The sequence below is a fragment of the Ctenopharyngodon idella genome, chromosome 6 (assembly GCF_019924925.1).
Source record: "Ctenopharyngodon idella isolate HZGC_01 chromosome 6, HZGC01, whole genome shotgun sequence".
NCBI lineage: Eukaryota > Metazoa > Chordata > Actinopteri > Cypriniformes > Xenocyprididae > Ctenopharyngodon > Ctenopharyngodon idella.
In genome coordinates, this window is record NC_067225.1 from 21,840,657 (window position 1) to 21,858,111 (window position 17,455).

Here is a 17,455-nt window from a genome sequence, read left to right on the forward strand (position 1 = left end):
GGATGTCATCTGCATAATGTTTTATAATGTCACTTCTGCCCCACTTTTTTCTCACGTTTTCTTCTGCTCCAGCAGGTTAATAACAGTGCTCTTACCCTTGCAACACATCCTCACTTACCCTCTCTGAATATATCTGATGCGTTTCAGCAGCACACTACGTCTTTTCACTCAGACCCTCCCATCTGTTCCCCTCCTCTCTCTCTCCATCACATATAATTTCACTTTGTCTTTTAAGTTTTCTCCCATCATGGATGCGCACTCCACATGGGTTCATTTCAAGCTTACTTTAAAGCAGTTTGTTTGAGGACAATCTTATATAGACCAGCAGCACCTCGAGATGTGCCGTCTTTCACATTAGTTTGCATGATAAAGAGCTCCCATCCTTGACTGTCCCAACTGTCACACTTGAGTCACTCTGTAAGAGACGATTGTAAACGACTGTCAAATCTCTTCTCACATCTTCTATAATGATGACACCATATACTGCTCTGAAGTCAAGGTTACAAGCGAACACCAGCCTCATTTCACTGGGTGTTTTTGTCCTCTTTAAAATAATAATAATAATAATAATAATAATAATAATGATAATAATAATAATAATGATTAATATTGAAGCATTAAAATAATAATAATAATAATTTTTGCATAAATAAATAAATAGGTCTGTAGACATGACAATTATTTAATATATAATTTTAAATATATAGACTAAATTAAAACGCATCTAAAATAAATAATTATTTATAATTTACATATAATTTACGTCTTCATAAAAACTATGAAATTTCTTTTACTGTTTTGCACAAAGGCTTGAGGGTTTAAACAGATGAAACAGACTCTCTGTGCTTATTCTTTCATTATTTTTATGGACATTAAATAAAACACAATTAATTTGTGTCACAAAACACAAGTTTATAAAGTTACTCTCTAGCAACTGCTGAACACAGGAAATCATACTCACTAGAGCCATGTCCAGCCAGCTTGAGCTCCAGCTCCTGAACCTGTTTGACCAGTAGAGAAATATGCTGCAGTAGGTCCTTATTCTGCAACAGTAGCTGGTGAACTCGAGCCTGGGCCTCAATCCTTGCCGCAGCTTCTGCGGAGAGCTGATCCTTCAGCAGATGAACCTGAGGAACACACAAGTGATAGTATGCATGCTTCACTACACCCAATAGATAGATAAGCAGACACTAGAACGTATTAGCAAACAAACAACACAGAGACATCCAGCAGTTAATTAGCTGTATTTCCTAGAGTTGTCTTTGCTAGGAACAAAAGACACAAACTCTCCCCACTTTTCAACTTCAGTAAATCTCCAACTTAAAAGCATTATTCAAATTTAAAGCTATACTTTAAAAAATAAAAGAAGGAAAAGTTTTAGCTTTTCATTTGATTAAACTTTTAAGCCATTATTTCATAAATAATTTCAGAATTAGCCTTGATTTAACTTTGGAAGAATATGTCTGCCTGGGCTTCAATAGCTCAAAGAAACAAAAACAACTGTATCATTTTTCAAAGTCCTACTTGAAATGATTTATATATTTAAGGTCAAACATCTCTAAAAGCTCTGTATCTAAATGCATCATTTCATGCATGTTGTTATGCATTTCTATTTAATATATTTTGAATGCATTTACACTGAACATGAAAAAATGATGATAATCTTTGTGAAGTGTTACTATAAAGGTCATCTTATTTACTGTGTGGGTAGCTGCTATTCATGCAAATTAAAGAGCACTTTCATTCAAAATGCTTCTTTAACCAAATCATGAAAGACCTTTTAGCTGTTTTTACATTCCTGACACCAGATTAATTCATCATTACTCTTAAAATACAGCTGAAGAGCAACAGCAGAAGGACAAATGCCTGTTAAATCTCAAATCTCTTATAACATCCACTTTAATGTTGATACCATATATGGGAGGTTAGAATCTAATACCAGCTTCATTCTCTGGGTGTTTTCACATTTAGTCCTCTATACAATAATAAATAAACTATGACTATTTCGATATTTCAGTCCAGATTAAAATACGGTGTTTACTGGGAATAACATAATAAATTTAGATTCATGAGATTAATTATCCAGTTAATCTATCCAGTTATCTAATTTATAATTAAATCAGAATCATATTTTTCTGCTACATAAAAACATTTCGCATAAATAAATTACAAATTATGTCTGTTTGTTTCACTAAATACCCTCAGTATTCACTTTTCACAGCTGTTTGGTCAAGTAATTAATAATTAACTTAAATCAACCTAGATAAATAAATGATCTGTAATAGTCTAACAAACAGTCCTCCATTTCCATAAGTACCAGAAATAGACACATAAGGCAGTTTTGTTATGAAATACTGCTGGGTATGTCCTGCTAATGTCAAACGATGCCAGCTATAAAGATATCCAAAGTGATTATGATGCACTTCAGTGTCCTTCATAAGTCCTAAGATTCTGCAGCGATAGATGGGCGAATCCATTTCCGCCAGTGGCTTGTCTTGAGCACCGTCTAAGTGTCTGTTTGCTCCTAAAGCCACAGCGGCCACCCTCTGAGGGGTCCTGGGTGATTTATGACCCAGCTTAATCAGCGTGCCGGCTCGTGCCGCATGCCCTTAAGAACAATACACTCTCCAGACAAAGCCAATGAGCCGTCAAGATCAGGCCAGCAGGGAGTACCGCAAAAAATTAAGGGGAAAAATTACCATACTGTAAATGTAGACTGAAAGCTTAGTTCAGGTTGAGCTGTTTGCCATCAGTTCTTGAGTGTACATGCTTGTATGTATGGGTGTGTGTGTGTTTTCTGACAAAGAGTGATTGTCTTTGGGAAAAGAGCTGCCTACCATGACAAAAGATGTTGTTTTCAAAGGATATAGGATGTAAATGTACACAAGCCTCATATTTCATACTGTCATAGTTTTATATCTCACTCTGAGTGGGGCACATTCATCAGCTAAGGCAAGTCGGGGTAAATCTTGAAGTTGAAATGTTTTCATGATCATCATTTTCCTTAATGGCATAAAAAAAGCAGTATTTCTTCTTCAGTATTTCATTATTGTCTTTAAAAACGTAAACAACAAAATCAGCAATGAAGAACTGTTTAACGTCAATGTATTGCCGTTGCAATCAGTTATTCTTCGTTTCATTTTCAAGTCTACTAATTAAGCAATTAAAAGTTCACTGTGCAATTACGTCTGGAAAATGAAAATAGTGAGAACAGTAATATCTCTGACTGTATGAAGGGAACGATTTGTAAGACTTGATTTTCCTGCTAAGACAAAAACTGAGATCAAGCACCCTGCAATAAAGCAATAAAGCTTATCTGGAGAGAAGATCTCAAAGAAATAGCATAGGACAATGCCTTGCCCTCACACATCTACAGGAGGCAATAGCCCTCCCCCCAAAACACACACACCCTCCTTCCTTTCCCCCTGACTCAAGTCACTGAAAGTTCTCCAAGAAGTATAATGTATCTGGTGTATCTATTGTTTATTCCTTTCATGTTCGGTATCATTTTAAATGTCTCAGTGCGATTGGTAAAATGGTCTCAATTTCACAGCAGTCACTGGTATTATGAAGAAGATTAAAAACTAAGGAGAATTCTGTCCTCCTTTTGGGTGGTGTCACTTGTGAAAACCCACTCCTCTCCCCCCAAAACAGGTGTTGGTGTAATAAAAATTTACAATCCTTTTGTTCTGGTCTTGGTATATAAGGTAAAGTGCAAAGCAGTCAGGGGGGATTTTCTGTAGCCAGAAGCCCCCACACAGTGGTGGACAAGTGTCTTCAAACACTAATCCACCACTGTGTGCATGTGCATTTCAGTTGATGTTATGCATTTATTATTTCTGAATTGGCTTCTAATTGTCCAACTATGAAATTGACATGATACATTTTTACTTGACAAATAAAATGTTATATTTGATTTACTCTGGATTCTTCTGAAATCATTATGACCAGTAGATTATGGAGTCCGTCATTTCCGTAAATCTGCGTCAGGACAGGCCAAGCCAGAGAGCCCCATGAAAGGAGCATATTGGCACATCATGGGACTTTTTGAGTTTGTCTGTTATTGAATTAGCAAGTTGCAGTATCGTGACTAAGAAAACTGTATTTTTGTATGAACAAGCATGTGGCGGTTCGACTCAAATGCATTAGTTAACTCTGCATCCTCTGACTAGATCATAAACTGGCGAATTTATGTCCGTGAGAACGCAGTCGGCCGATGTGAATTTCTCTAAGCGATGATGAGACCATAATGAACGAATAATTGAAATTATGAGATACCCAGAATAATCAAAAATCAAAATTAATACATAACAAATGATTAATTTCCAATTGGGAACAAAACCTGAGAATAATAATCATTTAAAATTGGAGTCAGATTAAACGAGTGAAATTAAGTGAACTTCACAGATGCGCTGAAAAGGCATACACGCGTTAACCTTCGCCCGGGCCGTCGGATTCCGTTTTTGGGCCGATGCAGGGTTCCTTACAGATTGATGATTATTGCTGGCATTAACTTTAGCGTATAGTAAGACAAATATTAGCTACAGTGCTGTGGTAAAAAAAGCAGAGGTTTACGAAGAGTAAATGCAGCAATTTGAGCCTCTTTCAACATCAAGGACATGAATTTCAACAATTTAACCAGGGATGTTTCAGTTTTCAAACAGCCTGTGACATTATGAAAGCAGAAACTCCAGTCAGGTCTAAAGTCTAAGGTGAAGTCCAATTAGCAATGTGCTGGTATCAACTGTTCATATCCTGATAACTGCTCAAGTTATTATCATGATACTGCATTATCATGGTATAGTATTTCAAAATGGGTTGAAACAAACCTAATTGTTCTTAAATGACAAGTTTTAGTTACTTTTTAAACCCCAAATTTGACTTTAAAAAAGTACCTTTGAAAACAATTTTTAAAAACTAAATGAACAGTTAAATGAAAACCAAACTAAACCAAACCAAACTAAACCAAACACTATACTCCGCTAAACCACACCACACCAAACTAAACCAAAAACCAAAACCAAAAACCAGAACAAACTAAACTAAACTAAACTAAACTAAACCAAAAATAAACTCAGCTAAACCACACCATGGGCTTGTACCATGATGGTAGTTGAACAAACTCAGGGTTATAGGATTAGTTTCAAGTTGACAAAACCAAACCACTCTAATCAGGCTTTGTTGGTACCATGATGCTAATCGTCAGCTTTCTCTGTCAGCTTGTGGAGCGCATGCACATGAATGTGTGACATCAGTGGTGAACAGCCAATCACATGCCTTGCAACAGAGAGAAACTGTGATTCACTTCTCATGAGAGAGCCAAGCGCGATTCAAAACTCTTTTGCTGAAGGTTAAGAGATTGAAGAAAATTAAGAATTTAAACGCATTTACACTAAAGAAAATACTTGTCCATGAAAGAGGACAAATAAAAAAAAATTATCTTGCTCTATCAGTGTAAATGAAACTTGAGAAGTTAGTTTATATAGTTGATAATATATAGCGATAGAGACTCAAACATGTAAGGTCACATGTAGTCATTTTTAAAGTTATCTATTGATTCTACAACTTATTTATATGAGATATATAGATATATATATAGATACACACACACACACACACACACACACACACACACTATGGCATATCAATATTCATTTAAACTAAATGGTTAATAATAACCGTTAAACTAAAATTGCTTGTGTGTAATTGGATTAATAATAATATAGATTGTATAATAATAATATAAATCATAAAAATAAGAATAAAACAATTCTAATTATCATTAAAGCCAGACAATTTCATCGTTAAATATTTGTTTTACTATATAGTGACCTTTAATTTGGAGGAAGAGAAACTGGGGGAGTGACTATATTGCGATGGATGTGTCAGTGTCACTTTGCTTACATCTGATTGGTCCAATTTCATTTTGAGATCTCTTACCCAGAACAAAACCTGCCCCAGAGCAGGTTAGCCGTGGAGCGTAAGTTACTATGGCAAAGAATACCACTAAAAGTCAAGTCACTTTCATGGTACCTAAAACCCAGGATTGGCACAAACTAATCTGAAACTTACTAATTCGGCTTCATGGTACAGGCCACACACCAAACTAAAAACTAAAACAAAAAAAAACAAAACAAAATCTAAACCTAAACCAAAACCTAAACTAAACCAAAAACTAAACTCAGCTAAACCACACCAAACAAAACAAAACAAAACAAAACTAAACCAAACTAAACCAAAAACTAAACTCAGCTAAACCACACAACAACAAACTAAACAAACAAAAAAAAAGTCTCTCGACTGATTACAAATAATTGTCACGATATTGGCCCGCTCATTATTTATCCTGAAAATGTGTTTTTTCTTTGGGATATGCTTGTGGTTGCCAGATGCAAAGAGCTTAAATCCCCCAAATAGAGCTTTTCCCTTAAAAAGATATACTGTCTTCCCGGTGTTTTACTTAATCTGTGCAATCTGGCAACTATATGCACGCGCTCCCTCTAAATGAGGAAGAAGCGCTGATGATCTGAAAACAAACGTGCGCTGGAGTTTAGCGATCTCCACAGAGAAATTCTGCTTCAATGAAAGTATCATACAGCCAGTCTTTGTTTCTTCACAAGCCACTCATACTATTTGTGTGACTAAATCTGCCATGATCAAACCTTCAGCGATGAATTCCAACAAACGCAACATGGACCTCCACCTTACTGTTTGCAGAATGCACTTTTGCAACCTATGTGACAATTCAATCGGGAAAATGAACATAGTTTGGAATTATTGGAAATAATATTAGGAGTTTCGCTGTTTTATCTTTTAAAGATCCTAAAGGTTTTACCAGTTTTCATAATGTTAATCAGTTAATCAGACATTTTTTATTTTTTTTTTATATCAAAGAGCATCGTTCTTTGCTTAACGAATTTGCAGGGCAATCTGAATCTGTGGTTTGTCTCATTTGCAAACGAATTGTGTTGCTTTAAAAATCTAATGTGAATACAGATTACAAAGCGTTCACCAAAACCATGTGTTTTGTATTGATTTACCATCTAACGAAGTTATCATAGTTGGTTAAATGAAGTCGGTGTACCACCTACAGGCTTTTTGGGTGAAGTGGAGGTTGGTAAAGAACGTGCAAAATGGCCATAACTACATTACCCTTTTTGATAGAATAATCGTGATTATAATTCTGAGCAAAATAATAGTGAGTATCAGTTTAACCATTATCGTGCAGCCCTAACTAAACCAAACTAAACCAAAAACTAAACTCAGCTAAACCACACCAAACTAAACTAAAACAAACGAAAACAAACTAAACCAAACCAAAACCAAACCAAACCAAAAACTAAACTCAGCTAAACCACACCACACTAAACTAAAACAAACGAAAACAAACTAAACCAAACCAAAACCAAACCAAACCAAAAACTAAACTCAGCTAAACCACACCACACTAAACTAAAACAAACGAAAACAAACTAAACCAAACCAAACTGAACTAAACTAAAAAACAAACAAAACTAAACTAAACAAACAAACAAAAAACTAAAACAACCAAAACCAAGTTTATTTCCAAGTTCATAGGCAAGGAGACTTAAAGGTTTGCATGCTATATATGGATATGCTACTTAACACTATTTTCTAAACCTTTTTTCATGTTTTCAAGACAAATTTAATAACACTAGAATGACACCAAATTTCACTTTCATCAACATAACCTAGAGAGTTCTAAAATAAAGGTAACTTGTGCGATTCATGTTCTAACAATCCATTTAATCACATATTTAAAGTGGAGACTTTCATGACCATAGTAATTTCAAAACACAAAGGTAATCTTTTTTATTCCACTGCACTGCAGTCATTACAAGGTTAATATGACTATTTATTCCATTGTTGCTGCCCTCAAACTGCACCAAGTAATTACATCAAATATTTCAGTGCTGATTTTTCCTTAGACAGCTCATTGAAAGCTGCAAGAGGGCAGTGGAAATAAAGCAGTGCTACAATACAAAGAGCATGCAGAGCCCATTTTTTTTCCGCAGTTTTGTTGGACTTGGATGTGCATAAACTCTCCATAAACCCACATATATCTTATTTTTCTACACAGAAAAAAAAACACTCCAGCAACCATAATAAGGCTTCCAATTGAGAGAAATCACATTTAACTCTGCATGCACAATTAGAACTCAATCACTCAGATTCAAAATACATTTAGCCTGAATTGATCTCATAAAGTATCTGAAATGTACAGACATGTAAATCTGATGTTCTGGAGATCTGACGTAGGCATCGTTTTCTGGACATGGCAGTAGCCAAATGTTTTTGACTCATTTTATCTGTACTGAACTGTCTCAAGGAGAATATTCTACCAGAATATGATTAAAAGAAACACAAAACACACAAACACCTTCCTCCGCAATAACCCGTTCCACCACTACCACTAATCGTGACTTCAGAAAAGCAAATATCGTTTCATCTGCCGATCATTTTCCCTAAGGATGAGGGCCACTGCAAAACAAATGGAGAAATAAATTAATAAGCGACGATTGACTTACGTGTGCCTCTTTGATAGCACGCTTCAAAGTGTCTCTTCTTCTTCAGTGACTGAGGACATCACAGAAGCCAAAGCAAAGCCACAGCCTGTTTCTCTTTGAGCGTGTTGTGTTGCAAATCAGGGTCTGCTTTGCAGTGGATGGCTTTGCTTATCAGAGTTCTTACAGGACGGACATCCATGACTACCCTACACCTCAAAGCAACACAGCCATGCTCATTCAACAAAGATGTGGGTCAAAAGAGCGTGGAACAAAATTCCACCCCCTGTGAGCCTGTTCTCAGACCTGTGATGAGTGAAGTGTCTTCCATGCAAAAAAAAAACAAAACAAAAAAAACATAAAAACACTCTGGCTGAGCATTATGCTTATGAAAAACAACTGCTTTCTCCTCTTGCCAAACACTTGGTGTAGAACTGTGGCTAAACAAGCAAACCGCAGGCTCTCAAAGGCTGAATAAATAAACCAGTCTAGTGCTGGAGAGAATGAAAACGCTTAAAACACACAAGACTGCAGGTTTTTTGTGCACTCCAAGCCATCCACAATCAGTTCTAATGTTGTGGTTTACATTAGAGGTAACAGTTTTTTTTTTTTTTGTTTTTTTTTTTAAAGTGCTACTTAGACAAGAAATAGACATTCTTCACAGATTAACGGTCTAAAAAGTTGAGTGAACGCATACATTTCACGCCACAATTGACTGCCATTAAATCATTTCACACTTCAAGAATACATCAAACAAACTGTCTGATAAAACAGCTCAATTATTTAAAAAAAAAGAACCAGTTGAGGTCAAAAATATCAAAATCATCAGTGTAGGAACATTTTACCCTATTTTTCTGCTCATAAATAACTGGAGGAACTGAATCAAATTCCTGCAGAACAGCTGTTGTTTGTATTGTATTTATCTGTTTGAGCAAACAAAACATTTGGACTCACCTGACCCATAATAAAAAAAATTTGCATAATGCACAATGCGAATTAATAAAACAGTCCTCAAAAGAACAATACATGTAATTATATTGGCAAATGAGATGAGCTAGCTGTGCTTTTTAACCTCTAAACAAACACCCCCCAAATTAATACATTAAATATATAAATAAATATATTTCTGTAAACTCTACCGTTCAACACTTTGTGGTAAGATTTTTTTTTTTTTAAAGAAATTAATACTTTTATTCAGCAAGGATGCACTAATGAAAATAGACAGTTAAAACATTTGTTACAAAAGATTTCTATTTTTAAATAAATTCTTTTGAAATTTCTATTAATCAAATAATCCTGAAAAAAGTATCATGGTTGACACCAATATATTAAGCTGCACAACTGTTTTCAGCATTGATAATAATAATAATAATAATAATAATAATAATAAATGTTTCTTGAGCACTAAATCAACACAATTAGAATGATTTCTGAAGGATCACGTTACATTGAAGACTGGATTAATAGCTGTGTTTCCATCCACCTATTTTTATGTGCATTTTGGGATATCGCATTGGATGGAAATGCCAAGATGCACATAATTTTTTAAAAATGCACATAAAAAAATTATGCGCTCAATTGAGTCGGATAAATTTTTTTATCCAATTAGAAAACAGGCCCATAAACTACGATGGAAACCGAATAAATTCATTGATGCGTTTAAAAAAAGTCATGTGACTTTGTGACGCGACAGCATAACTGGACCAACCAGTGGACTGATATCTTTGCACAGCCTCTGCTGTTTTTGGTCGTTCTGAAAAGCCTGAGCAAAGTCTTCAAAGTGGTTCAGTATAATTACCTCCCAGAACTGTCTTACACGACTGCGTTCCCAAACAGCAGGCATTTGCCTCAGAAAGCAAGTTAAAGGCACAATATGTAGGATTTTTGGATTAAAATATCCAAAAACCACTAGAACAATGTTATATATTTTGTTGACTTGTGTATTTTCATTATCCCAAATGTTTCCAAGAATGTTTAAATCCAGAGAAATAAGCAATTTTAACCAGGACACGGACTGTGTCCATGTGTCGCCTATCATACACGTGTTACCCTCAGTTTTCGGTTTTATTTTGTAGAAACCATGGAAACACTGAAGATGCTTTAGTATATTATGTGTTTTATAAGACAGGTGAGCAACTGTTTGGATGGATACATTAATTGACAGAAAACTAATCATGTTATATAGCTCAACACAGTAAGTCTTATTTATTGTTTTAATTGTTTAAATCTCGTTTTCTTGATTTACAGCGAGTACCATGTTTTACCATGCCTAATATTGATCTAGCTTACTGCAGTGTGCAACAAGTGTCTCATAGTAGCCGTGGAGTGAACGCAGAATAGCACTATAACAGCTTTCAACACACAAATGTATCTAATATGATAAACAATGCTGCGTTACTTCACATACGCTTGACTGGAAGAAGCAGAAGCGGCGACTGCGGCGTAATAAAAGCTGCTCTCGAGGCGTGTGTCCAACCCCAAACTTTTGAACGGTAATGTGCATTCATGTGTATATAATGTGTATTTACACACGGTAATGTGTAAACATGTCTGATACTTTGTGAAAAATGTACACAACAATAACCACAATGGCTCTCATGTTTACACTAATGCTATAGCACACTAAATCCCACTACTTCTACAAGTCTATAAATTGTCCATTTAAAGTGCAGTGACTCCATCTTACCTGGGCTACGGCCACCTGTGTCTGCTGCTGCTGCTGGGTGAGCTGCTGCTGGAGCAGCTGGAGCTGGTGGTGCACCGACAGGGGAGTGCTGGCTGGGAGCTGACTGCTTGAAGGAAGCAGCAGCTTGGGGGAAGCCAGCAGGATGTTGGACTCCTCAGAGGGCTGGAGAAAAAGAGAGAACAGTTGTTTTGTCGAGATCAGTAATTAATCCACATGTTCACCACTAAGAGTAAAAAAAAAAAAAAAAAAAAAGCTTTGTCTGAGAATAAGGAACAACATGAAATAAGCATAAAAAGTAGAAAAGGCATTAAAAACAGACAATAGAGAATTGGCAAAGGTCTTTAACAATGAGCAAAATAATACAAGCTGGTTTAGAGGTCATTAGTGTACGACAAGCTCCATTTCAGCTCCTGCGCTTCATGCCAGTGCTAACTTTAAAACAACTGCAAGCTTGCTATTAGAAAACAATGCTCTGCTCTGACCAGCTCTGAGGTCTAAGATGTCTCTTTGCCTGCTGAGGCTCAGATATTAATTACAGTAGCGCTTGCAGTCTGAGTAGCTGTGCAAACAAACTCAGAGGGATGGAAGGCAGTCAACCGTGACGAATTGTTAGTTTTACCCTACACGGCCAACTTATTTATACCCTGACCGGGATGAAAATATGGTAATGCCAGCTGTCAGATATTGACCTCCCACGTACAGAATGAGGGATTGAGAATGAAAGCTTCAGCAGCAGCGGCCAGATATAAGACTGATTTTGGCTGAGATTGATGTGCTGCAAAGAGCCCTTTGAAATATTCTGGCATTGCCTGGTGCTGAATCACTAAACGAGGGGCTAGACGCACCAAACTAGAGCTCAGTCATTTGAAAAATCAAACTTGAGCATCTATTAGATGTACAACTGGTATGGAGACCCTAAAGCATGCATTTCAAGTGTCACGTTTTTCTTCAAAGTTAAATATGCTCTACTATCCCAGTTTAATTTGCAGGGACAATGACAAGACTGCTGTCCATAAGCTGATTCTGTCATGCTTCACAACACTGCTTTTGGAGTAGTCCGACAACAAAGCCAGGCAGGACTACTGTTTGTCCAAACAATGGAAGACAGGGCAGGTCAAAAAGGAAAGTATGGGGTGTTTATTCTGTTAATTCCAAATATGTGAGCAAATTTAGAACCTACTAAAACTAAAAAATTTTTTGGTGTCATTAGAAACAGTTTGTTAAGCTATTTGTTAAATATACACTACTATTCAAAAGTTTTGTGTTGGAAAGGTATTTTAATGTTTTTGAAAGTCTCTTATGCTTACCAAGGCTGCATTTATTTGATCAAAAATACAGTAAAACAGAAATATTGTAAAAGATTATTACAAATAAAAAAACAACTGATTTCTATATGAATATATCTTACAATGCAATTTATTCCTATGATGGCAAAGCTGAATTTTCATCAGTCATTACTCCAGTCTTCAGTGTCACATGATCCTTCAGAAATCATTCTAATATGCTGAAGTAGATTTTATTTTTTATTTTTTTTGCAATAATGTAAAAGCCTTTACAGTTACTTATGAACAGTTAAATGTATCCTTGCTGAAGAAAAGTATTAATTTGTTAAAATTTTTTAACAGTAGTGTATAAAACTATAGGAAATTCAATAACTGACTAAACAAAAGCATTAATTATTTCTAAGTAACAATAAAACATAAAAAATAAATAAATAACATGACTAAATGCATATATTTATATATAATATATTTTCTTTTAAAGAACTGTGTGTTTAAGTACTACAACAAACGGCTGGTAGGGACTACAGCCGGGTTGCTTCTTCCCAGGTTGGGGACATCACTAACCCTAAAATTTACATAAACCATGCCCCCGAGAACACGCAACAAAGATGGTGAGGCCATGTTATTGCAATACAGTATGTAACACAAACGCGATAGCATGTCATAAAAGCAAGATAACAACATGACAAGTTATAACTGTAATTAAACTAAACTATCTTCATGCAGCATCTTACAACAGTTCCCAAACAAGCAATTTATATTATCATGCTAATCAATGACTTTAAGATAGTTAACTCCACATCAGCTACATAAATTCATCAACTAACCATTCAGAAACGTCCTGTTGCATTCTACATGTTGTCACTTATTCTTGAGTCTCTCCATCATTGTCCGACTCCGGTTTGAACATAAAAGACTGAGCAGTTTCTGACATTTTAAGTGAGTTTGCGTGAGTTAATTGGCGCTGCTAACATGAGCTCTTGAAACCCCGCCCTCTTCTTGGGAGCAGCAGCTCATTTGCATTTAAAGGGACACACAAAAAAGGAGCGTTTTTGCTGTGATGATCTGTGAAAAAATGATCTGTGGGGTATTTTGAGCTAAAACTTCACATACACACTCTGGGGACATCAGAGACTTATTTTACATCTTGTAAAAGTGTCATTATATGACCCCTTTAACTAGTCATTGAGAATGGCACAAGTTTTTTCTAAAATACAAATTGTATGAAATTATTGGTGACAAGGCCTTTTATTTCCTTTTGCTGGCTCTAGTGACAGAGAAATTACACACTTCACCTTTAAACAGTTCTTGATCAATGGCAAATTAAAATGACTCCTTTACTTTATATTCTCAGAAAACAATCCAGTAAAGGGATTTTTACTTAAGATTAACTTGATGTCAAACAAGATTGCGAGCAGTATATTGGAAAACATGTTCACCTCAGCTTCTCATATTTTTCATTTCTCAAATATTATTCAGGTCGGCTGCATGAGGATTTCCTTCTGTGTTTGTCTACTGACAGCTGTTTATTTGGGCAGTGCTGCAGAATGGCACGTTGTAAACAACACCTGCTCTCACAGTGAATCTACCTCAGCCGGAGAGACCGGTGACATCCACTGAATTCATAGCTTGAAAAATCTGCATAGTGCGCCTGGGGGAAATGTTCTGTGAATGATATTACTGCTCATCTTCTGATGTAAACTGAAAAATTGAAGATAAGCATGACTCTGCTGATAAAATATTTGCTACTTTTGTGCTGTGCAAGTTTGAAGTCATCATATCATAGAGTATAAATCATGTATGAAATCATTTGTTATGAACAGAATGTCTGGACTGAGCACACTACAAGTATCTGAAAAACTGTGACTGCAGGAAGAAGTTTGGATGGGCTTAATGAATATTTTCTTAATGAATTAGCACATTTTTAATGAATGATTTATTGATGAATATATTTTACACACTTAAAATCCTACTTCGCAGCTCAACAAACGCTGCAGAAACAGATCCCTGATGTGAGACGCTAAAAGGGCTGTCAATGATTCTTGAGACATTAGACAAAACAAGCAACAGAAATGATTAAATAAAAGATCCTGCTTCTTTCATACTTTCACAGAATGTCTTTCTTGATATACTCAGCATGTCAACAGTCAGACACAAATGTAATGTGTGCAGCCATGAAAAAGTTATAATCCTTGCATATTTAGCATTCATCTACGATTAAGTATAAAATTATACTAGAAGGATGGTTTAATCTGATTTTTAGCTCCATCTATTGAATTGTCACCACTTTTAGACAAAAAAAAAAATCTTACAGTTTTGACAGCTTATGGTGTCAAATATACTGCATATATTGCATGCAGTAGCCATTTTTCCCTGGGATTTTATTTAAAATTAGGCAAATTATCTAAAAAATATTCTATCAAAATTCTTTACAATATGTAACGAGGTTGGCATAAGCAAAATTACATAACATTAATGTCTGCTATTCAAAATCCAATCAAAAGCAAAGATATAATACTTGCAACTGGTCGTCTTCATTGGATTTATTTGCATATTGAATTGAGATCTGTCTTCAACATATATTTAACAATCTAAAGCTGTTTACATTGCAAAGGTGGCACAGAAACTGTGCTGTGTGTTGATTACTACGCACTGCCAACAAAAAACAAGACATAGGTTATTATGACAGCAACAAAGTTTAAGCTTTTTCTGCTTAGAAAGCACCAGCATTTCCTTCTGGAAATGCAAATATAGTTTATCTTTGGTGGTTAGTGGAATATTTCCATCACTCCACAAGGAATAATAACACTATCATCTGTTCTGAAATTTGTATTTTCTTTTTTTTGCCGTGTAACAGAAAATACAATGTTGAACAGACTTTGGTAATAGGTGAAAGAAAACACATCTGTTAAAAGGTATCAAGGGAAGTACTATTCATTTGAGTGCTTTCAATTAGCTGCTGCAGAAAAACCTAATTAGCTTTATCTGTGATTACACATCCTGGATGGATGTGTAATCAACAGCAGCTACTAAAAGTCTGTAGTGTTACTTTAGCGACAAGTATCATCAGGAACCATTTAAACATGAGGTTTTGGTCTGGGTCAAATACGGACCTATAGTGGCAGAAAAAGGGGAGGAATATGGAAATGTCTGCCATGCTGTACAAACTCAACTCCGTTCACCAGAAGATTCCTTATGATGACTTTTAAAGCGATACAATGAAAACAATCGGTTGTGCTAATTACTAACGTCAAAGTATGACTTCAAAAAAATCTTTTATAAATGTGATAAAACTAAAGACTTTTCGGAGATATGAAGGATGCATTGTTACTCTATATGTAAAGATTAACATGAGATTGGCAGAAACTGTGTGTGATACCCCTTCTTTAAACTAACTGTAAGAAACTCTTGACTCACAAAGGTTTAGATTTATGTCATACAAACTTTTGACAACCAGCCTTATGCTTCTTTTCCACTTTTTTTCCTCTGCACAAGAACTTCCAACCTAGAAATTTCTGTCCATCCACATATAAAAAGTACAGACTTTTTTCACAAATACACTACTGTTTAAAAGTTTGGGGTTGGTAAGATTTTTTAAAACATCTTCAGTGTCATAATCCTTCAGAAATCATTCTAATATGCTAATTTTGGTGCTCAAGAAGCATTTCTTATTATTATCAATGTAGAAAACAGTTGTGCTGCTTAATATTTTTGTGGAAATCTTAATACTTTTAAGGATTTGAACAGAAAGTTAAAAAACAGCATTTATTTAAAATATTTTATAGCAAAAAAAGTATTTGTAAAAAGTATTTGTAAAAAGTATTTGCAGTCACTTTTAATCAATCCACACACAGTACAAAATTCCCAACACGCGTGAACTGTGAGCCCAGTACTGACAATAAATCTAAAATAAATGCAAAGAAAAGGTTTGTAATATTAACTCATCTCATCCTATTTTCTTGTGAAATTAAAAATAATCACTGTCAGGACTGATCATAAAACAAATGTGCTTAGAACTATTTTATTAAAAATCTGTAAATTTAAATGTAAAAAGTCACTGTGTGACTGATTTGTAAAGTGAACAACAAAGTAACACATTACGTAGAAAAAATGCCAGCTCTATTATTTTGCATTTACACTCCAAGACTTGCACAGATCATTTGACATATAAGCTATCAGATTGTTTTGTTCCATCTATTACTATGGTTATCACTGTCAATTGGATTCAATCGTGCATTTATATGGTTGTCAATCCAGAAACTTTGCAATGTGTAGTTAGCAGCATGAAAAATATATATTATATACAGAAAGGAGAAAGTGAGTAAAGATTGCAATCACTGAAGCAATCAATTACAACGTAAGGTACACAAAGTTGCACTTTAAAACTCACTTTATAATCAATGAAGCTGCACAATGAATCTCTTATTGACGTTGTGTTTATACTTTGTTGGTTATAATGAATGAATTCATGAGTGTGCAGAACTCGCACTGAACAAATACTCAACCATTCTGAGTGCCGTTGAGTGGATTCTGACTATCTTAAACACACCTGATTGGCCATTGCCTTCACACGCTCAACAGACATGTCTGTGATTGGCTACAAAGCTCAATGCTGCAAAAACATGTTGTAAATAGAAACCTTTGACACTCTTCACAGAGCGCTTACAAGAAGCTGGCTATCAAGCAAGTACTGGTGAATGGCAAGTATCATCATTCGTCGCATTAAATGATCAAATAAATCTTTGGCGGGACAAAGATTTTTTTGGCGGGCACCAGAACGATTTTTAATTCAGGAAAATCCCCGTAATAATTGAATATTTGAGTATAATGTAATTAGTGGATGACAAAATTTAACAGATTAGCTCTAATTACTTTATAATCAAAAGTTCTGTCTCCAGGTGTACTGGTGCACCCTACAATGGTGAAATTGTGAGGAAGTGAGCCAATTAACTTGATTATGA

The 17,455-nt window shown here is 35.3% G+C and overlaps 1 protein-coding gene across 2 annotated transcripts in view; it reads right to left on the minus strand.

The window, feature by feature from the left end:
• Nucleotides 1–17,455, minus strand: part of nos1apa (nitric oxide synthase 1 (neuronal) adaptor protein a) — a 115,020-nt gene that overhangs the window by 20,147 nt on the left and 77,418 nt on the right. For both annotated transcript variants that reach the window (XM_051896547.1, XM_051896548.1), the window contains exons 8-9: nt 11,212–11,373; nt 962–1,127 (exon numbers count right to left, since the gene is read on the minus strand). In XM_051896547.1, coding sequence (XP_051752507.1) covers nt 962–1,127; nt 11,212–11,373 — 328 coding nt within the window. The remainder of the gene's footprint in view (nt 1–961; nt 1,128–11,211; nt 11,374–17,455) is intronic.